The sequence below is a fragment of the Exophiala bonariae genome, assembly GCF_035927105.1.
Source record: "Exophiala bonariae strain CCFEE 5792 chromosome Unknown scaffold_16, whole genome shotgun sequence".
Classification (NCBI taxonomy): domain Eukaryota; kingdom Fungi; phylum Ascomycota; class Eurotiomycetes; order Chaetothyriales; family Herpotrichiellaceae; genus Exophiala; species Exophiala bonariae.
The window spans coordinates 146,193-168,045 of NW_027042491.1; the positions used below are offsets into that span (position 1 = coordinate 146,193).

The following is a 21,853-nucleotide window of genomic DNA, read 5'->3' on the forward strand; positions in this document are numbered from 1 at the left end:
GAGAGGCACCAATTACAAATGCCCCTGTCTCTCATCAATATCGCCACCAGAATCCAGATGAGTGAGTGAGTGTGCGTTCGATTAATGATGATGATAGAGAACTTGAAGACACTCCAGCTTCCCTTCCCGCCCAGCTGAAAAAAAGTCGGGAAGCCAAATTGCGGGCAGTCTGACACGGCGTGATCCCGGGACTGGCTGGAGTTTCTGTTTCCAACTTGAAGCAAAGTCGGTCATCAATTTACCTAACTGACTTTGGTATCTTTGAGGTCCATCCCACTGGCGAGTGTAACTAATGTTAGCAATCCACCATCTAGGCGATAGGTAGCAGAGAATCCCTGGATCTTGTTTCATGCTCTATTCTGGCCCTACCAGCGGGGCTTGTACTACTCTGTACTCTCCCTAGTTCAGCCGAGGTATGGATACTGCATGGTTTCGATCGCAACCAAAGTTCCTCATTCGAAACAAAGCGAATTTGCGAGTAAGCAGCCAGTGCTCATGGATCTACATGGGCTTTCGACTTGCATCTGGCCTGTCTGAGATTTCCTATTTTCTGCCTACCTGTCTAGAAAACCTGGGATCCCTAGATGCCGCTCAGGCAGCCAGTACCTTGCTTACACTTGGCTACCTAAGTTAGATACCATGAATATCGTCATAGAATGATGGCCGATTGGATTGCCAAGCGAGCAAAATAGATGGCTCGTCAATTGAATACTTAATGTGGGATTATTTCTCTCTTGAGTCTCACATATGAGATTTCCAGTTATCAAAGGGCGCCCGCAGAACACCCCGGAACAAGACATGGCGGCCACATACGCAGACATATGTGCGTATACGCATAACATACCAACATATATAACGATGTAGTGGCATTGGGAGTGCCTCGGGGTCCGAAATAGTTCCTACGCTAGGTAGATTTCTCTATTCCTATTCTCTTGGTAGTAATCAGCTATAATTGATTTTTTGAGGGTAGGGGGATTAAGCATTTCAGTCCGCTGCACGTCAAAAAGTCCCCCTATCCCTGCCCCTACCCCTCCCCCTCGAATTCTGTACCGTTAAGAACATATAATAACACCACGACCGAGTACCTAGGTCATATCGACATACATAGATACACGGCGACGTTGGATATAAAGCTAGAATTGAGATTAACGACAAATCAATCACCCGTCCCACAAGGCCTCAGGTGAGCACACAGATAGTCCTGCCCCACTAAGTATTGACTCATGATATTCCAGACTACTTATATATCAATCTTCTTCACAAACACCAAAATCCAGAACAAGAAGAAACAAGAAAACCAAACATCATGCCCCGGGTCTTCCTCATCACCGGCACGTCGACGGGCTTCGGCAACTTCTACGCGCAAGAAGTGCTGGACCAAGGCGACTACGTGGTGGCGACGGCACGGGACCCGACAAGCCTGAGCTTCAAGAACACGACGGCGGACAACTTCCTGGCGGTGCGGCTGGACGTGACGGACAAGAAGTCCATCAGCGAGGCCTTTGACGCGACGCTGGCCAAGTTCTCCCGCGTCGACGTCGTCGTCAACAACGCCGGCTACGGCCTCGCCGGCTGTTTCGAGGAATACACCGACGCGCAGATCCGCCAGCAGATGGAGATCAACTTCTTCGGCTTGCTCGACGTCACCCGCACCGCCATCGAGGTCATGCGCGACCGTCAGACCCCGCAGGGTGGCCTGGTGCAGAACGTCACGAGCATCGGTGGCCAGCGTGGCGTGCCGCTGTTCAGCCTGTACTGTGCCAGTAAATGGGCCGTCGAGGGGTTTACCGAGGCGTTGTCCCATGAGGTGAAGCCGGAATGGGGCATCAAATTCACGTTGATAGAGCCCGGCGGGTTCAGGTATGTTCATGTTCCATGTTCCAAGTTCCCTCAATCATTTCTCCCGTTCCGCTCGGAATAAAAACCCAACCCCAAACAACAAGACCGCGCACGTTAAAGAATCAACCACCGTGAACTGACCAAACCCGCCTTTCCTGGTCCACAGAACAGACTGGGCAGGCCGCAGCATGGAGTTCGCGGAGCGGCATCCGGCATACGACCACCTCAACGCATCGGTGGCCATGGGCAAGCGGCACGGCAACCAGGCCGGCGACCCCGTCAAGGGCGCCAAGGCCATGTACAAGCTGGCCGTGATGAAGCAGCCGCCGCTGCGTGTGGTGCTGGGCTCCGACGCCTACGCCGGCGTCATGAACAAAATCGATCAGTACGAGCAGAACTACAAGCGCTTTGAACGTCTCAGTAACGAGACCGATGTCGATGGTTATCAGGCTCCTTGATGCGGGGCGCCAGGTCGTGTCTGGAGGGAAGGACGTCTCTTTGGGGGAGAAGAAGAATGGCGATGGATGATAGGAATGATATGTGTGTCGCAAGCACTGAAGTCAGTCGCAAAGCAGAGCACCCCGACGCGTGTCCTTGAAGATAGACTTCAACATGACCAATGTTCCGTCATGGGCGACAGGAATCAAAATCAAAGTCCTTCCTTGCTCCTGTTTAGTGGATTGAAAAGCCGATGACTACCCCTGTACAATTCTCAGCTCAGTCTAATCGATTTGCCATGGTGACAATGCGATTCTGCGTCAAGGTATGGAGCGTAGCCAAACCTCGGTAGGGACGTCTGAGAATCTTAGAGATCGCCGTATGAAAGAAGAAGCATTGCATTCTCAATAGTCTTAAAAAGCCCCCATCGTTTAATCCCCTTAAACCCCCATAAAGTAGTAAAAGTCGTAATGTACATATACACATAGCCTGTAGAACAGCAATAAAGGTGGGAATAAAAAGGCCAGCTATTATGCAAGGGTTTCCCTATCCATCAATTCCGGTTCAATTGCTTCGTCTCAATGTGCGAATGTGAGCTTTTTCTCTGCTGTGCTCTCTTTTGGTCCCTACCTATCCCGGTGGTTTGTTGGGTTGATGGTAGGATCACCCAACCAGTATGATGAATGAAAACAATGACAAACTTCTCCTGTCTCCCAGAGACAAATAATGCATCAACATGATTCCAGGATATCGAAGATCCATTCCTACCGGTTCATATCCCATCCCCATAACAAACTCAAATAAAGCAATATGCAATGGGGTATCTAATGTGGTCCGAACGAAGTGTAAGAAGCGAAATGCGAGCCTTTCCAATCCGCCGCGCCTGGGAAATGCTCAAATCTGTTTCTGCTGTAGATTTTTGTTGACGCGAAACAGTGCTTCGTTTGAAATGCTTTTGACTTATGAACACGTGCACGATTTTCTTCTCCGCAGTGCCTTGTCCGACAAGGAGTCTTGCCGATTCATTTTCAATTGGTTCGATGAGCTTGTGCCTGTGCATTGCTCAACTGTTGCTTCAATGAATTGATTTCTTCTTGCATCGAATTCATTCTCTGCTCTAGGTTACTGACGTAAGCCCACAAACGATCTTCTTTGGCAAACATGGCATTGCTGTTTTCACCGCTACCATGATGACTGGACAAGCTGTTGCTATGAGATGACAAGGGTCCACTGCCCGTCATGTGGGTAGGTGGTCCACTAGGTTGGGTTGGAGGGTGTGTAGGAGCACTTTGACTGGGTAAGGTGAAGCGAGAATCGGGCGGGTTCAAAGGAGGTGGAAGGGGTAGCTGAGGTCCTGCGGGAAGTCCAAGAGAGCTTGAGCCACTGACCCGATTGTATTGTGGTTGCTGATAATGAGCCATACTCGGGGAACGATTGCGCCCCAAGCTACCTTCAGAGAGTCCTGGAACAGAACTTCTCTGTGTCTGATTAGGCGAGAGTGGTTTTGGGCTCTCACTTATCGGGTTTGGTGCAAAGACAGGATTACCCTGACCCGATGGCCGCGAACTAGAATTCGACCCCGACATGGATGGAAAGGGAAGCGGTACCCCCGCCGCGACAGCAGCAATGGATACTCCAGTGCTGGGTTGATTAAAGGCATTCCTTGGTGGAAAGAAGCCACCAGCCATGCCTCCGGGAGGTGGTCCTTGAAGAGGAGGGTAGGTGCTTGGAAGTCGTGACACATGATCAGAATCATCCATTGTATCATCTCCTGAAGGGGCTTGTCGACGAATGGCAGGTCTCTTGTCGTTACCTTCTTCGTCTTCCATGGCATCGGGTTCGTGATACATAACACCATCCATAGAATCATCATTACCATCATCGTCATCTCCACCGAAACTACCAACGCTGGCTCTGCGACCCGCACAGCCGCCTGGACCTTTGTTGTGACGAGCCAAAGCATCACCTCTGGCGAATTTTCGGCCGCATTTGGGGCAAATATGTGGTCTCTCGCCGGTGTGAAGCTTGGTATGTCTCTTGAGATCATGTAATCGGCGAAACCTGGATTGGCAGGTTGAACAAACGTAGGGTTTTTCTTGGCTATGTGTTAACAGATGGCTCTTCAGATTGTGATGACGAGTGAATTCGGTGGCGCAATATGGGCATCTGTGCTTTTTGCTGGAAGGAGATCTTGTACCTTGTCGTGTGCCTGAATGAGGCAAGCTCATCCCCCGCCTCGCGCTTTCATTTACTGGTGGCTGCAATAAAGGTGCTGGATAGGAGAAAGCCTTGTTCCCATCTGTGGGAGAGGTTGAGCCTGCCTCGGAAGCATTCACGACCTGACGAACTGTCTCTTCAATGGGCAATGGACTTCCAACAGTGGTAGTTATACCAGTGGCAGCGGCCATACTATCCAGAGTCCCTACGCTGGAGAGACTCGTCGGACTCGTTTGCATAACATGACTATCGCCGGAGGATGTGACCACCTCAGGACTCGTTCTTGTGGGTTGTTCGATGTTCTCGACGACCTCGGTCAAGGGCTCGCTGACTGTTTTGGTCGGGTCGGATGAGGTGTCTGCCGTTGCGGCTAGAGCCTTGCTCACAGGATTTTCATTAGCACCCATCAGGGTGTTCAAGGCTTGAAGGCCGGGGTTTGGACTCGTATTGGAGGAAGCTGGAGAAGACGACCTCTGCCGCGCTTCGGCGAAGGCAACTGCGGCGGTCAGCTGAGGCGGCTCAAGTCGTGGTCGCTTGCCGGGCCTCGTCGATTCATCAAAGTCGCGCGACGAGTTATTGAGTTTCTGTGAATGAGGCGTGATGGCGGCAGGCTTCGCAAACGTGGGAGTGGTAGGGAAGGTGATATTCGAGGAGGTCTCTTGATTTGGGTTCGACTCAGCCATAAACAGGATATGAGGGAGGAATTTCTAGAGTAGTCTGCAGGGATACGCAGTTAGCATCGTGGAATTCTCCCAGTTAACTGCCTAACAGCCAGCAGTTATGATGGGGCTGGTGAACGAGGAAGCTGGGGCAGGTCCTGGCAACGGCGAGGGCAGAGTTGAATGGCTTGCATCGTGCCCAGGAAAATAGAAAATGGGGCGTAAAATAGTAGCACGACGTATCAAAAGCTCAAGCGTACCTTCACAAGGGCATAGGTCGAGGTCCGTGGCGAGTGCTGAAGCTGAAAATCAGGCTGAACGAGGATTCGGACTCAGCCTCACCAGGGCGGAGAAAGGTGGCGCTCAGGCTGATGAACCCCAACAATGGAGATGCGCAGTCGCGCGCAACTATCTAAAGTTTGCTATGTCGAAGAGAGAAGCGTGGTGAACATGCGCAACATTATACGATGTAGAATAGATTGCGCGGAGAAGAGTTTGGAGTTCAAGTGTTCGTGGTTGAGCGGGTCTCAAATGGTCGACGAAGGACCAGTTGGGTGTGAGGCGCAGGACTCGGAAGGGTTCGAACAAGGAGAAAAGAACGATCGAGGGAGTCGATAGAATTTGAGGGACGGGGACTTTAACCCGGTCGAATGAACAAAGTATTAGTTGCTTGCTGTAGAGTCGTGAGTTCAAAGATTGAAGATACAGGTGTGAAGGCACGAGTAGAGTCGAGAGATGGAAGGTGAATGGTGAGTTTGGCTGTGTTCTGTTTTCTGTGGCTTGGGCGTCGGCGTGGGCGTGGAGCAATTTTTGGAATGACGATGTATGAGGGGGCCGAGCCGTCTGGAAAAGGGATATAATACGATACACAGAAACGGGGTTTGACTGAAGAGTTGGAGCCCGAGAGGTCGGATCAAACAACCGTGACGACAATGCTGACAAGGTTTTTCTTTTGGTTGAGGAGAGCAATAGAAAGGTAGAGAGGGTCAAAGGGCGGTTCAATAATTGAATATCTGGGTGGTATTGAGAGAGAGAAACGGAGACGAATCAGTGGGTGTTTCCTTGCAATTGCCCATGGAGAGCAGAAGACCGAGTTGTAATGACAGCAATGATTCCGAAGAGACGCTCTCAGGCTCAGGCTGGAGACGAGGGAGCGTTGCTGGGGAAGTCCCACGGATGGTTGAGGGCAGTAGCAAGCCCAGTTGATGGTGGGAGGAAGTGAGGGTTTGAGTGCCACCGCCGGCCCTGCAGTGAGTTGCCCGTCAGAACTTGAAATGCAAGCACGTCTGTTAGCGCCCGCAGATGTGGCTATTGTCAGTCAACGATTTTCGACAATGTCGAGTCTGTTTGGCTGGAAAGAGAAGGGCTTGATCATGGTTCCATGGAGTGGGTGCACAAGGTCGGTGGAGTCGGTTAGTGGAGGTGCCAGTGGCCACTGAGGCCAGGGAGGGCATGACGCCCATGCCCATGACGCCTGTGAAATGGTGCGGCCACAGGACGGGATAGCTTGAAAAAGAGGCGCAGGCCACTTCGTCACCTTGTGCACATCTATTGGCATCCTCTCCAACAAAAAGTGGCGCCCGAGAGATCCTCGTCCCTTCTAGCCCATTTTGGGAAACCGACGAGCCACCAGGTTAGCCACCAGGGAGCCACCTCTCCCAGGCACTGGCTTCTGTACGAGGGAGGCTTCTGCAGGTTTGCTCTTCGCCTTCCGAGTGGCACGGCAAACACTGCACACACTGCACCTCAGGTTCAGGCCCAACAACAAGAGCCCTTGCATCACTCAACAGCTCCTTTTCTTTGTGCGAGTCATGACGTGACGTTGAAAGTCAAACATTACCGTCTTCATCGCTTGAATGACTGTGGCAGTGTCTCTTGGCCGAGTACCTAAACCGACTGGCACTGGCATGCCGGAGTAGTAAGGCTGATCACTAGTGCCTTCACTAAAGATGCAAGCCTTCCTAAAGACACGAAGCCGTCACTTCCCCCCCCCCCCCACAGGTGGCTTGCTGATAGCCCAATATTTGCCAGCCAACGCCTCGCCGCGGTCCAGGAACCGCTACCCGTTTGACTCCGTTCACCTACTGGAGTGACCTGGTACAGACTCGTAAGTAAACCGGTCCCCTAGACTCACTAATATCGTATGCTTAACAGGCGGCTTGCTGGGTCGAATTTATCATTTGTGACAGATCAACCACACAAGTCCTGTACACCTATTTTGACCTACCCATATCTGTATCGATACCAGGTACGCCATTCTCTCTACCTAGGTATTAGTGAATTTGGCCCGCCACTCCCCTTCTAAAATACTCCGAAAGCTGCCACCGGTGGCTGGTAATTAGCTTTCCCTTCAGACTCCCAGGCCCCGAACTGTTGACTTCCACTTGACTTGTCCGGTTGCTCTCCTCCTCCCAATCACTTTGACGCGACGTCACCTTTCTGCTTATCCCACTCGAGCCAATAGTTAGCTTCTCCTCGCCGGTCACAATCTGTCAAACCTTTTTCTTTCTGGTTTCTTTTGTCCACTCGTACCTCCACTTTGACCTAAATTGTTCATGGTCGTTTCTGTTTTGGGAACTACCTAGGTAGCTGAGCGTGGAGATTTTGACCTTTGGTTTTGTGGCGTTCAGCTTGCTCTTGTCCTGTAAGTGCTCCCCAGTCTTCCAGACCACTCTTTTCCAGTATTCATTCTCGCCCGTCCAGTATTGAGGGTACTCGGTACTGTGTGAAGACTCGAAGAGATACGACGTGAAAGCCACGTCCAGCACGTCCAGCACGTCCACCATGTCCAGGCATCCCGGTTTCCACCACGATCACGATTTCTCTTTCTGTGGCTGACACGTTTTGCCAATAACTTGGGAGCCCCATGAAGCTAGACCGGCTCCATGTACTTTCCCAAAATTCCGATCCCACTCCCATTCTCGTGATCCGTGTCACATTCTTTAGCTTACTGCACAATCATGAGTACGAGGATTTGCTTCCATTTGAATTTGGCACACGATTCGCCCAGGGTCCTGGTCGATGATTTGTTCAATCTTGGAGCTTGTTCGCACTATTTTGCGACAACATTGAGACATTACCGACCTCGCTATTGTGACCAATGTACCTAACGTCATGCATTATTGGAGCAAGGTTGTTCTTTAGTGCCGAGGTTGCAGCCACACTTGAGACAGCATGACGACAGCCACCCATTGTCCAAGACTGTCAGTGGTGATGAGGACGCGACTTTTCTGGCCGCTTAAGTGGAACTGCCGTGGAAGAACACGAATATGTCCAGCTGCAACTGCTTTGACCTCAGTCGTCGAGCGGTCTTGATTCTATTCCAACAATGCACGTATCAGAACGCGTGGGGAGCTGAGTACCAGGCCAGAATCGCGGAGACCGATGAACTGGGACTTCTGGCGTGCAAAGTCCGCCAAAGACAATTTTTGTCCAGGGAACTCCCCTGCAGCTTCGCTCATCCATGCTTCAGCTCACAACCAGCAATATCCTAGTAAATTCGCACCTTCGTTCCTGATTTTTCTGTGGCACCTACCCACCCAGATCACCGCTCGTGTGGCTTGTGAAAGTGTGATCAACATCAAACTTGTTCAAACTTGAACTTTAAAGGAAGATGCCGGTTTCAGTACTCCGTACCAGCCGACTATTTGGCACTAGAAGGCTTCCCTCACATTCCTAAATCCACTTGGACTGTTTCTTGCTCATCGGTACATAATTGTACACGCTCTACCTCTTACGTGGAGTGATAATGACATTGTGTTCCAGAACTGATCCGAGAATCACGAGATCAATTTAGTCGCACGACGTTGCTTGTGCTACCAGTCATATCTGTCTGTACAAAATGGCAGAGTCCTCAGTCCAATCAACATGTGTTCAGGTTAGGTATATACTGGGTAGGTGAATAGCTGTACTCTAGACAATCGGGCCTTTACATATTGCATGCCTCGGTCTGGAGCTCCAGGTAGGACGACGATGATGAATATTTCAGTTCTGGAGCATATCACTTTGTCTGGGTGTTAGTCTTGAAAAATATCCGAGTACCAGGCTAAAGGCCAAATGGTTGAAGCTGCCCTCTTGTTGACAATTTTCCCTTTTAGTCAGCTTGTTTAGCTTTATAAGTCAAGCGGCTACCTGATTCGCAGCATCAACGGAACTGGACTGCTAAGACGCTCTGTCTCAGGATTCTCCTGCCCTTTGAGTAATGTTCAAAAGCTTACGACCTGAAGCCACTTGCAAGCTTTCTATGTGCATGATGAGTTGATTTCACTACGAGACATCCAAGCCGTACACGTTCTCTACTTGCCAGATACAAGGCTCAAAGGGAAGGGATGAAACTTTTTCCATTGCCAAACGGTTCATTTGCTTCCTGGGGCCATCGAAAGGCTCGCTACTCAAAACTATGGGAAACTGATTGCCACCAAGGCATGCATTCTAGATCTTAGGTCTCAGAACATCTTCAAGCCCTATACGTCTCAAGAGCTCAGCTCTGACTCTGTCAGCGACTGCATTGACAATTTCCGCCCCATCGCCAACAGGGTCAACATGCACCCTCAAAGGTCGCTCCCCATGCGGTGTATCCACCAGCCTCACCATTGCTCTCGCCACGTCCGCCGGATCTGCGTCTTTAGGAGTAATCGCCATCAGACCGTCTATGATCCTCTCCGACACCCCTTTGTAAGGACCCTCCACATACTGCTTCCCCACCTCAGCCTCATCCCTCGGCTTCCCCATGTTCTCGAAATGTTTCGTCCCGGTCGTGAACGCGCCAGGAATCACAATCGAAGTCTCAATGCCCCATTTCGTCAACTCGCCCGCATACGTGATCGCCAGCGAGTCCATCGCCGCTTTGGATGCGAAATACGGCCCTAGAAAAGGCGGAGTGCCACCTCTGGTGCTCGAGCTCGACGTCCAGATCAACAGTCCCTTTCCAGCTCGGCGCATGTGTGGAAGCACAGCACGATTGACTCGTTGTGCACCCAGGACATTGATGTCGAAGTACTTCATCATCTCTTGCGGTGTCCATGCTTCGGCAGGGCCAATCGAGCCTAGCCCGGCATTGTGCATCACAACGTCGATCGTCTGGGGTTTGTTTTCGGCCTCGAGCTCGCCGAGGACCTGCTCGACTGCGGCGTTGACAGCCGCTTCATCTGTCACGTCGAGGAGCACCGTGCGTAGCGCGACTTTGTTCTGAAATGCAAAGTCCCGAGCCGCTGCGATCTCGGCCTCCTCGTGATGTCTTACACCCGCGTAGACAATATGTCCGCGTTGTGCCAGTAGTCGCGCTGCCAACGCCCCAAACCCGGTCGATGCTCCTGTGATGATGATGGTTTTGACCGAAGACGAAGATGCGGACATGCTTGAGCGGCTTTGGGATGTATCGGTCGGTATAAGAATGGGCTCGATCGATGGCGTAGAATGACAATGCCAATGTATCACCAATATGGCCCTGTTTCCTCCTAGAGATATTGATATAGTCTTCCAACAAAATGTCCCCAGACCCTTCTTATGAGGGACCGAAGCCGAAAAAATATCCACAGCCCACATCAAACTTCAGTACCACAACTTGATTAGTCTGAACATGGTATCTATTCCCAAACTCTCGGGGATACCATCCCAGCTAGCTAGGTATTCGTTGCTGGGCAAATCCAGATGTGGAAAGTCCACAGGCCGTCGCGGAGTTAAAGTGTGGAAATACCGGTACTCGGGAAGCGATCCGGGCGAGGCTGTGGCGGGCAAGGGATGTCAAGGGGTGTTGGAGAATTTTGAGGACGTACGAGCTACAACCAACTTGATTCAGTCAGTATTTTGTTTTTCGCAGAGGAGAGATTTCAGTGACTGTTGCCGAATTTAAAGATTAGGTTTTCTTTTATATATGTGTCTTACCAAGTCTTCAAGCGTCAGTCCGCTACCGTTACTTCTGGGCTGTAATCATCTCATGTTGAATCCAAACCAAAAAAATTCGGGAAGGCCATGAGCCCAAGCCCATTCAATCTATTCGCCACATTTTTCAGTTCTCAAAACACTACAGTAGTCTATATAGGGTGTTAAAACTTGGGGATTCGGCTGAGATTTCTGGTAGAAAGATGATAGAACGGAGGACTTTAGTGTATAAGATAAACAGGGACTGCATACCTAGGTAGTTTAAAGAGAAGTTCGAAAACAACAGAGTTATTGCCATTGCACCGTAAGGCGGCAAAAATTGATCCTCACCAGAATATTGGTGAAGTTTTTAAATACAAATTCCCGAAAAGAGAAATATATGCGCTAGGTTTGTGACTCGTTGTGATAGGTCTGGAGGGCAACTCGTTGATAACAGTATATCTAGGTAAAGTTGGAGATGGGCTCTAGTACACTTGCCCTCTTCTGAGGAATTATCTGATCATCGTCACTACTCATCTTCGACTCACACACTACCACTAGAACCGATGGACCTTTGAATTCCTGGAGATACGCCTGCAAGACTTGCCCCAGAACCACAGCATCAGACCACCGACAACAGGGATGCCGACGCCCAGAGAAGCCAACAGCATGACGGGCACAAGATATCCACGTTGGTTAGCCATGTCATTGATGAAGTACGTCATTCCAAACCCAAAGGTATTCTTCACGACGGTGCCGACCACCGTGATCTGTCCCGCCACCGGCTTGTAGCTGTCGATGGCGTAGGTGAGTCCGATCGTGGGGATCGCCATGACTAGGACGCCGCTGAAGCCGAATCCCACCACGACGATCACGGGCCACGGCCACTTGTGTTCCCAGCCGAGACCTGCGACCAGGAGCCCAACGAAGCCGATGATGCAGAAGGGGATCAGAGCCGGGAGGCGCATCTCCGGTTCGCGAATGCCGTTGTTGCGGACGGTGAGTTTCATCGAGACCCAGTCTGAGAAGGGACCGGCAGTCAGCAGCCCGAAGATGCCGCCGCCCATGAGTGCGAAATTGACAAAGCCGACGGCCGAAGGGCTGAAGTTGTATGGTGGGGCGGAAAATCCAGGCGATTCGAGGAGGTTGAGCACCAGGAGACAGTTGGCGCCAAATCCCAGACAGCAGGATGCGAAGACGACGATTGGGAATGCGACGAGTTGGAAGGGTGTGATGAGATCGCGAGGGAGGAATTTCAGCTCGGCTCGGTCGGGCCGGAGGTTCATGCCTAGTCTTTGAGTCTTGGTTGGGCATCCTTTGCCTAGGACGTGTGTCATTGGAACTGGAGCTTCGAGGGATTCAATATTTTCTCTGCTCCTCGTCGGGTCTTCTTTATTATCGGTTGTTGTGCCGTCGGTTTTGGCTGTGTCTTCACGATGATGGTGCCGGTAAGTGGCAACCGAGGGTTCTCTTTGGTATTTCGTCTCCGGGAAGAAGAAGAACATGGAGACCAAGAGCACTCCCTGCATGATTGCCGAAACCCAGAAGAACCACCTCCAACCCAGATTTGGATTCGCTGCGATGTTGCCAGAGACAATGGGACCTGCCCAGGCGCCCATGAAGAAGGCCCAGAAATAAATTCCCATCCAAGTTCCTCTCTCGTGGAGGAATAAGAGATCTGCAATGACAACAGGCATCAAGCTCTCACTGGTGGCGGCAGCGATACCAATGAGGGCTCGACCACCCATCAGTGACGAGTATGATGTCGCCAGAGCTTGCCATACATTTGAACCGAGGAAGATCACGGAACAGACCAGTGCCACTGGTCGGCGCCCGAAGAGGCGCGTACATGGGATCAGGATGAAGTTGGCGTATCCTAACGTCAAGACACAGACACCCGTAAGAAGTCCGACTTTTGTGATAGTCGTGTTGAAATACTCGAGATAGATAGGTGTCAACGGGGCGATGGAAAGCGCGGTGAAGTTACCCAGGAACATGTATAAACTGCAATTCAACAAGGTGACATACTTCCAAAAAGGGCTCCAGTTCAATGGGTCATGTGGATCTGCTGTTGGTTGTGGGACAAGAACCACGCCTTGTCGGCCTCCACGGATGAAATGGGTGTCTTCGAGATCAGTCAGAATCTCGGTACCGGGGATGATCTCGACATGAAGCCGGCTCTGGGCTTCCTCAGCCGCACTGGTGAACATGGTATCGACTTTGTGTGTTGAGGTGATTGACGTTGCGTCAGACATGAGTGGATGATGAGTATGTCTGGTTGTTGCGAGTATCTCTGCAACTGATGACTTGCATGACGATTACGCGGGTGGCCAATTCCATTTTATAGCCTCAGACAACCGAAGCTTTCGCTCTCAGCGAAATTGTCAGGCCAGAGGGCCGGGGGGAGGCTCCTGATACCGACGGGGCAAGATCGGTTGCATCTCCTCCGAGAGTCGTAACATGCTTGCCGGGGCACAGTGTTTGGTTGCTCTGCTCTGGAGCACCCTGAATAGTATTTGGCGAACATACTCGAGGTGGGGAAGGTTTATCACTCCAGGGGAATCTGGGGAGGGATTCAACCAGCATCCTGGCGCGAGATTTCGTTGGGCAATGGACGGGCGATCTTGGATTTAGGATTGCTTAACGCCGGCAAGTTGGCTTGGCCAGACCTTGGCAGACTCGTTTTGAATGGCTTCGCCGAGAGGCTAGTAACCACTGGATATTTACCACTTGGGAGGACCTGATTTGGTTTTGAGTCGAGAGTAGGATGGAAACCTCCCCTCGCCGGATTCCCTTGTCTGTCAAAGTCCCTTCTTTGTATTTTGGGCTGGTTTTATGCAGTCACACGACGTTAGTTCTCCTTACAGAGCCCGGTCAATGACCTCTCGGGCTCTCCTGGATTCACATCAGAAGAAGTAGTGAATTTCTCTGATCCAAGCCTTTTCGGTTTCTCAATTTTGCAGGACTGTATAAAGCTAATGTTGGTCACAACTACATTTGCGGGAGGGGGGACTGCCTTAGCCTACGGCGACATAGCTACCGATTGGCAGCGAGTCTATAATTTCAGCCGCAACATAAAACCAGATGGTCGACGGCGAGCCCTCCGCTTATCCTTGAGGAGTTCAACCTCCTTTACCTATTCGTGCGTTGGCTGTACTCCGAGCCTCGTCGCTTCCGTACCGAAAGTAGTGAAAGTACATGTGACAAGAGATAGGCAAGAATAATAGACGGTAAATATAGGAGATCGTGGTTGCATAATCATAGTGCAGAATTCTATTCACCCGTTGCAGAAGTCTACGTGCATTTTCCAATCATCCCTTGCGGTTCTTAGCCGATTAATCTGCTCTGTCTCATCCTCATAACCGATCGCAACGCCACACAAAATCTGGACATCCGGGTTGAGTCCAAGCTCTTGCCGAAGTATGTCAGGATACCCTGCTACACTAACTTGATAACAATGTCCCAACCTTTGTTCGGCAAGCAAGAGGCATAAGGTATGTAGATACATTCCGGTCGCTAAGATGTCGACAGGTGCTAACGCGGAATCCACAGCAACGATCAATGCCAAGGGCGCTTCGAAAAAGTTGAAGTTCCTTCTATCGGCAGCTTCTATTCTCTCCTTGTCGTGCCGAGGAATGTCGTAGCCATTCTTTCCATACATGGCGTTTCCCATTTCAGAGCGATACGATTCGTACGCGGACGGTAAAGGCAGCACAGTCGACTCAAGTCCTCGGTCGATCGCGTCTTGGAGTGCATTGGATACTCGCCCTAGAGCAGCGCCCTCAAGGACTGTTATCTGCCACGGTTGGACATTGTAACTGGAAGGTGCAGATTGCGCCAGGCCGAAACATTCCTCCAAGACGTCTCTGGGCACAGGATCCGAACGAAAAGCACGGACACTATGCCGCTCTCTGACGAACCTCGTGGCAGACTTGGAAGCCTGACTGTCCCTTGCTGATAGGTTCTTGACCGCATTCTCTGATGGTAACATTTTCACAGGTGCCTGTGGTCAAGTTGCGGTAGAGTGGGCACGTAAATATTTGGTGACTCCTGGTATTCGAATATATCATGCAAAATCTAGATAAATAATCTGTAGAATGCAGCAGTGGTCTCAGATAGCAGCTGACTCTGGAATAGATCTGACAAATTCGAGACTCCACGTGGCTACCAGGGCAGTATTTAAATCTCTAGCACAGTTGACTACGTGTAGGTAGTAACATAAGGTCACCCCTCTGAACACCTTCTTAATTTGAACAGTGTTTCGCCACATTTTATAGGGTAGCTCCGCCCTTGGCTCTGCAGTCTTGAGGGCTTGAAATCACTCTCCATTTTTTGGAAGGTCGTCCCTCATTCGACAACGTAATCATTCGCTCTCCCACGATCCCAGCCTTCAATCATCGTAACAAGGATAGCCTACGACCGTGCTGAGGTCAAGTTGTGTTATTTTAATGTTTGCGGAGGGTGTTTTTCTGAGTCTGGATTCTTATGTGAAAGAAACCGAACGTGGAGTCGCGGCTTGCTGCTCGCTCTTCTTACACAGAATACCTAGTTGAGCATAATTGATTCCTGACTACGTTATCACAATAATGCTAAATCGGTATTGTTCTAGATGTAAATGTGTGAGTACCTACGAATAAGTCATATCAACCCACCGGAGGTTCTTCCACAGTCAATAATTATATTTCAACTTGGTTGGAAGAGAGAATGCGATGCCGAAAAAGATAGCAACACGGCAAGAACGCTAGGCTTCGGCGATAGTCTGTGACTTCATCTCCACTACGCGCTTGTTGCGCCATAGTTTTCCCCACTTCTTCCTTCGAGATGGTAATCCCTCTGGAAAGCATGGCGTTTTGTGGAAGTAAGATTACCTTTGTCAACGTATAGAACGGTGCTCCCTGTTCCAGTCATTCGTTCCAATACATAAAGCATCCCAAATAGCTTCTCGTATCAGGTTCGATCCGCTAAAGCTCATAGTGCCCAAGCATTTTTGAGAGCAAGAGAATCTCCCTTCCGCCAGAAAAAGTTCGGCAGAACCTCATTCTCTATGCTAGCCCAATTGTGCCAGCTCGGAAATCGATGCTTGAAGCTGGTCAGAGCGGACAAGCTGTCTCGCGGAAGTATCAGCCCTTCGAGGCGATACGAATCAACCAATATTATCCAGCACCATATGAGACATTGAGTACTCGCATCATCATCGGGCATCGAAACTAACTCGAGTGTCTGAGCGAGCTTGGTTCGTGATATTGTATGGCAAAGAATTCCGGCAATGTAATTTGGCGCGATACTCCATCTCATGTGCGCGTAGCAGAGCAATGCGAGGAGCAGACACTTTTCTAAGCTTGGCTCCACCGTAGTGAGGTATGGGCTGGCAACAGCAAAATCCGGAAACTGCTCCTCGGGTTTGGGTAGAGCATCTAAGCTGTATTGGCATGCGTATGAAAATCTGGCTAGCAGACGCTGTGTGTCGCGGGAAAGGATCCCGTTCTCCACTAACAGTTGAAATCCTTCTGGCAAAGTAGCCCTTACATCATAGTTCTTGCTTGCTGGAGAACGATTAAATGCCGCGCTCAAAATAATATGGTCTTGATTGTCGGGGATAATTTCAAGAGCGTTTGGTTTGCCCTCTAGAACATCCATCCAGCCAGAGAACCTAAACAATAAGTTAGCACCGCATAAAGACAATCTTACGACCCTTACTGTAACATCATCCCTCCGAACCTCTCATCAAAATCGGCCCGGCTTATCGGCTTACCAAAGGAGCTGAAGACAGTCCGTAACGCCTTGTGATGGAACTTACTTTCGCGTTCATCACCACGAAATTTCTGAAAGATCTGTTAGAGGTGAGTCACAAGATCTAGATGGGGAGTATTCACTGCGAGGAAGCTGAGAAGGAAAATAGTATTGATCGCGGAGGGGCTACCGGCAACACTCTCGCTAGAAGTAATGTCTCTATTAAGCAGTGTTATGGCTGAGCCATTGTGTTTTAGTTGATCTTCGGAATAGTCGAACTCCCAACGCATTGTTTCTTGACGGTGTGTTTGAAGACAACCATAGGCAAGAGCAGCAATACCGTGAAGCGAGGCCTCGCTCTGGCAGCCGGGACTCGAGAAATACTAGTTTGGCCAGTCAGGCACGCTATATTTGTCAAAGCCTTACGCCTACCTACCGAAGCAAAGATGTTTGCAACGTTGAAAATGATTAGTGCTGGAGCTGCATTTGGGATAATCCATTGAAACCCTGTACAAGCTCACGGTCAGGAGTGGATTTGCGTGGTAGATGAGGGCATTGCTAACAGATATCGATTGCCCGATAGAATGATGCCACCCTCGGATGGGGCACATGGAATAGGGGATTCAGGTAATAGATGGGTGAGCATGCGGAGGTAATGGTAAGGCTCGTGTCAAAGGGTTGGACACGATTGTAGCTGAGATGCTTACTAGGATCAAGTCAGATACACGGTGAACCTGAGACAAATTGTTACAGCGTACGTATGTCCCAGATCCACACATAGTCGCCGGCGTCGATGATGTTCTTTTGCAGCATGAGACCGTGCTTGTGCCTGCTGAAGCTCATAGTCTTTCTGGGAAGCAAATCTCTTTTGCTCGAAAATGAAAATCAATGGGCGTCCCGACATCTTGGTAGCAAGGTGAAGGCACCTTTGCTGGGATACTTTGCATAACACGCGTGAACCCGCTGATGATGTGATTAAAACTAAGCAGTGAGCAGTGCCGTTTATATCAAATGATTGTTCAGATTGTCTTTCGAGAAAGATTCCTATTGGTTGGCTCCCCTGCCTGAAGAAGTTGTAAGACCGAGATATTATCAGCACCCAGCGAAGCCAAATAGACTTCAGTGGCGTCTAACGATCCATCTTTTAAGTGAAACACTGCTGGAGGCTAGCTAAGTGTTCTCAGGGAAGCAGTATAACCATTACGGCTGGGAGAAAGATTCGGTACTTGACTGCCCAATCAGTGAGACGCTATATCCTACCCAAGTGGGAAGATCACTTGCATAAGCTCGCTTTGAATTGGCTGACTAGGAAACTCTCCTGGAGTTGTGCAACTGGTTCCTGCGACTCATGCAGCGAGTCGGTGACGGGGCTTGTAGAAAATAACTGGCAGAACGTCTGTCTTGGCCAGCAGTAGCAGATAAAGCCATAGACAAAAGATTCCTAGGTAACAATACATTACTCTGAAACGTAATTTCCTTGGAAATTCAAAGGTTTATCTTTCTAGCCATCAAATTCCAATATTCTTCCTCGTATTCCAGCTCTACAACAACGGACAAAGTCCAGCTCTGTACAGGGATAGCCGGAACTTTGAATGCGTTTGGCGTGTAAATGAGATCATCGCCGTATATTCCTCCTAGCACCACGTCGAGGAGTTTGCAAAAGACCTAGTCCTTAAACATTCCCGTTGTTACTGGGTTACGGTTTTGTAGTCAGGATGGAATATTTATCGCTAAGCGCCATACACCCTTCAGATCGAAAGACTGAGAGATATACTTAGAGTGCCACACAATGAGCTAGAAGGGTAGCAGTAGTTTGGCCACACTGAGGTTCAAGAAATCCCCAGTCGCAACAGGACATGTGTAGCCACTACCAATAGGTTTTCTGTCACCATGCCTAGAGCAGAACATAAGCGAAGAGCCCCTTATACCTACCTAGGTTAGTACTCAGCAAAACTTGGCATCCTCTATACGAGGGCGTGCACTTTATTCCTGTTGCCAAGGTTCCTGCTGCCAAGGTCACCTACCTACCTACCTACCTAGGTAGGTAGGTGTTCAGAAAGACAGGATTAGCTGACGTGACATACTCAACTTCCGCCTGACATAGCATTAATCTCGAGGCTTTGGAGTGCCATACCTAAGTGCCCGAATAGATAGGTCTCAATTCTAACTTAAGTATCACTGCGCTTAGTAAGGCTACCTCAATGGTTCGAGCCAGATCTTGATGCATCGACAATGCTGGAGCTTTCATAAATGGAAAGCGCAACTGACTCACGTCCCAGAGTAACGAATAGAATGATGAGGCGACTACACCAGATTGAGATCTTTGGCTGGGTTGTTGCGACAGCGACAACCCTAGCCTGTCACGGGCAGGCTTCAACTTGCAAAAGGATTGCCGCTCCTAGCCCTTGGCTCAGCTCTTCAATCAAACGAAAAGATATGAACCGCATCGGGTTGCGCGGCTTGACCCCCGTTGGCAGGAATGGTGTTTCGGACGCGCCTTCTTATTCGTGTCTCTTAGTCGACTCGGTCAACGTGTGCTCTCAAAATCTATCGGTATTTGGGCTGACCCTATACCCGTGGCTGCTTCCACCAATCGAGGGATCGAGGAGTATACTCCGGTGTGACCGTAAGGGCTAAATCCCGTACAAAAGAGGCAACTTTCTAGTCGGGCTGCCTTACATCTACCTCTATTCCGTACACCACAATTCTAGCGTGGTTAGTCGTTGCCTTACATCACCCAAAATGAACCACCCCGAGATACTGAAAGTTGACATTATTGGGAGAAGATCAGATTTCTTAGGCATTGAGTTACCGGGTAAATTGTCATGAGCTTCGTTGGGGCAACTACTCACACCCCGATAGTTAACAAGTCTCATCTTCACTCCACGAGATACGAATCTCCGCACTATTCAAGTTAACGCGAAGGTGATAACCTAGAGGAGATCACGCTCGAGGTATTCCAGAGAGGAGGTATTGACGATCCCGAGCTATTGCGGCTGTATTGCTGGCAAGGTGAAGCATTTGTGATCACCTTTGGTATGAATTCGAGACACTCTTTCGATTCTATCAACAAATTTAACAACGCGGTCGTGGAGGTCAAGGATAGGCGTTTCCCTGTCGCCTTGGTTGGGATCGATCCAGAAGAAGAGACTATTGGAATTGACAGCAGATGAAGCCACCAATCGAGCTGCAGAACTTGGGTTACGCCATTTTCATGTCCAAAGCTAAAACTACGCCCAAGTCGCATTTGCCTACCGTGCTCTGGGCGGCGGAATTGACCGCGGTGTTTAGGATGAATTCCCGGAATTCTAATGACAACCATTCACCAAAACCGTTGACTGATCTCGTGAAGGAATCGTGCTCGCACCCATAAGTGCAGCTAAAATCGTAGCGGCTCTAGGTATTGGGAGAAGCTCTGATTGGTGATAGCGAAGGCACCATTTCAGACAAGGCTAGCCTTCAGCCTCGCGCTCTAGGGTGTATCTTTGGCGAAGAAGATCGCAGATATGGCTGTAACAAAGAGCGATCTGATCGGATTGTACGCGCAACAGTGCTGAGAAAAGAAAACGAATAAGCTAAACGCCACATGTGATCCCGTCTTCACATCTCAGGTTTCATCCTTCTAGCCACAGCTTAAAGCTGGCTCGTAAAGCTGCCTGTTCAGCCACAGCCTTGGCTTCCACAGCACCACTCAGATTTCGCCTTTCTCGTGCTACTTAACCATCTACGTGCATCCTTTTGCAGACCATTAGTATGGCTCAAAGGATACGGTCCGGGATTCTATCTCTCCTTCTCATAACTCCCTTCCTGCGATCTCGCACTTGGCTTCTGCGAAACCAGCTCGTGGGCGTCCCGGTGTACAACCGCGTAAGCGGAAATTCTTCTCTCGAACGACTCCGCCAGGAGCACAACCTCGCAACATGGATCGTGACGGCGGTCTGTTTCTCATCCACACTCCGGACCATGGACCGAGTGGAGAGATCTGTTCTCCCAGCCGTGGCGGATCCGATCGCCTTCCGCAACGCGTTCATCAGTGATTTCAGCAGTCTCGCCGTCACGGGCGCCATCATCTCGCAGGTGGCCATCACGGCGATCGCGCTCCCCTTCGTTAGAGAAGCGCATTGGACCGCTCAGGGCGCGTTCATCACGAGTCTGGTGCTAGGCTGTCTGTCCGTGTTCTTCTCGACTCGCATTCAGCGGTCGCTGACCGCGCTGGCGAGTGCCGAGGACGTCAAGGATTGGCTGTGCAAGCCTGTCTCAAAGAAGGATTACAAAGCCTTCGAAAGGGAGTTGAGACCGAGGATCATACACGCTCAAGCTTCCCCAGCCACGGCGGCAGAACGGGAGGTTCTCAGGACGGAGATCGTGCAGTTTCTCGAGAAGCATCGGTGGAAGCACGCCAGTTTTTATGCGTGTGCTTCCCTCTCAACGCCGCCCGAGCTACTTAATGCCTCGATGGGTTCGTTCTTAGTGGGGCTGGGCATATACTTGGGGTGTGTGTGGGCGCAGAATCTTGATCCTGTGGCGGGGCCGACCGCTTCCAGAGCAATCCTGATCTGTTTTGTCACGGTTGCAGCGCTGGGGATTGGTCGGTTTTACTGGGCGGATCAAGGGAAGGAGAAGGAACTATCACCGATTAGAGGATGGCTTAACGATCTCAAAGTGGATGTTGTTGCAGTCAGCACCACCGCTGGAGACTTGGAAACTGGTGTGGACTCTGGGTTGTCGACTGGGACGGATCATAATGAACAGTCGAAAGCTGCTACTGTCGTTCATACGGTCTAAGATACTCAACTGCGACAACGAATTATTTCGTCATGGTTGGCAAATGGGTAGATAATTCTGAGCCATAGGTCTAATGCCTGAGAGTCCAGACTTTCCTGCCAGTCTTCTCTTCCGAACTCTCTGGCTCCTCAGTTGAATCTCCCTGCCAGCTTTTCCACCGGGAGCGAAAACCAGGGACTGGGCTCTTCGATCTCCTAGGTATCTTGTGATTAGGGATGCTAGCAGGGGCTAGCAGCGTGGAGGACGATGACATGGATTTTGCGTGGTGGTGAGCAATTGTCGGCCTGAGGGCGGATGGTTCGGCGGGGTTCTCAAGAAAAGAGGCT

The 21,853-nt window shown here is 50.3% G+C and overlaps 6 protein-coding genes across 6 annotated transcripts; 2 read left to right on the forward strand and 4 right to left on the reverse strand.

The window, feature by feature from the left end:
* Positions 1 to 1,306: 1,306 nt before the first annotated feature.
* LTR84_003349 (uncharacterized protein) lies at positions 1,307 to 2,297 on the forward strand (the record flags this gene model as incomplete). Its single annotated transcript, XM_064846937.1, has 2 exons — positions 1,307 to 1,860; positions 2,006 to 2,297. 2 exons carry the CDS (start codon positions 1,307 to 1,309, stop codon positions 2,295 to 2,297), a joined length of 846 nt encoding a protein of 281 aa, XP_064705290.1.
* Positions 2,298 to 3,305: 1,008 nt separating this feature from the next.
* On the reverse strand, positions 3,306 to 5,177 carry LTR84_003350 (uncharacterized protein; the record flags this gene model as incomplete). Its single annotated transcript, XM_064846938.1, has 1 exon — positions 3,306 to 5,177. One exon carries the CDS (start codon positions 5,175 to 5,177, stop codon positions 3,306 to 3,308), a length of 1,872 nt encoding a protein of 623 aa, XP_064705291.1.
* A 4,407-nt stretch (positions 5,178 to 9,584) lies between these two features.
* Positions 9,585 to 10,508, reverse strand: LTR84_003351 (uncharacterized protein; the record flags this gene model as incomplete). Its single annotated transcript, XM_064846939.1, has 1 exon — positions 9,585 to 10,508. One exon carries the CDS (start codon positions 10,506 to 10,508, stop codon positions 9,585 to 9,587), a length of 924 nt encoding a protein of 307 aa, XP_064705292.1.
* A 1,061-nt stretch (positions 10,509 to 11,569) lies between these two features.
* LTR84_003352 (uncharacterized protein) lies at positions 11,570 to 13,267 on the reverse strand (the record flags this gene model as incomplete). Its single annotated transcript, XM_064846940.1, has 1 exon — positions 11,570 to 13,267. The coding sequence occupies one exon, from the start codon at positions 13,265 to 13,267 to the stop codon at positions 11,570 to 11,572; it is 1,698 nt and encodes a 565-aa protein (XP_064705293.1).
* A 1,022-nt stretch (positions 13,268 to 14,289) lies between these two features.
* Positions 14,290 to 15,003, reverse strand: LTR84_003353 (uncharacterized protein; the record flags this gene model as incomplete). Its single annotated transcript, XM_064846941.1, has 1 exon — positions 14,290 to 15,003. One exon carries the CDS (start codon positions 15,001 to 15,003, stop codon positions 14,290 to 14,292), a length of 714 nt encoding a protein of 237 aa, XP_064705294.1.
* Positions 15,004 to 20,495: 5,492 nt separating this feature from the next.
* LTR84_003354 (uncharacterized protein) lies at positions 20,496 to 21,527 on the forward strand (the record flags this gene model as incomplete). The annotated part of the gene is made up of 1 exon (XM_064846942.1): positions 20,496 to 21,527. One exon carries the CDS (start codon positions 20,496 to 20,498, stop codon positions 21,525 to 21,527), a length of 1,032 nt encoding a protein of 343 aa, XP_064705295.1.
* Between the last annotated feature and the right edge of the window lie 326 nt (positions 21,528 to 21,853).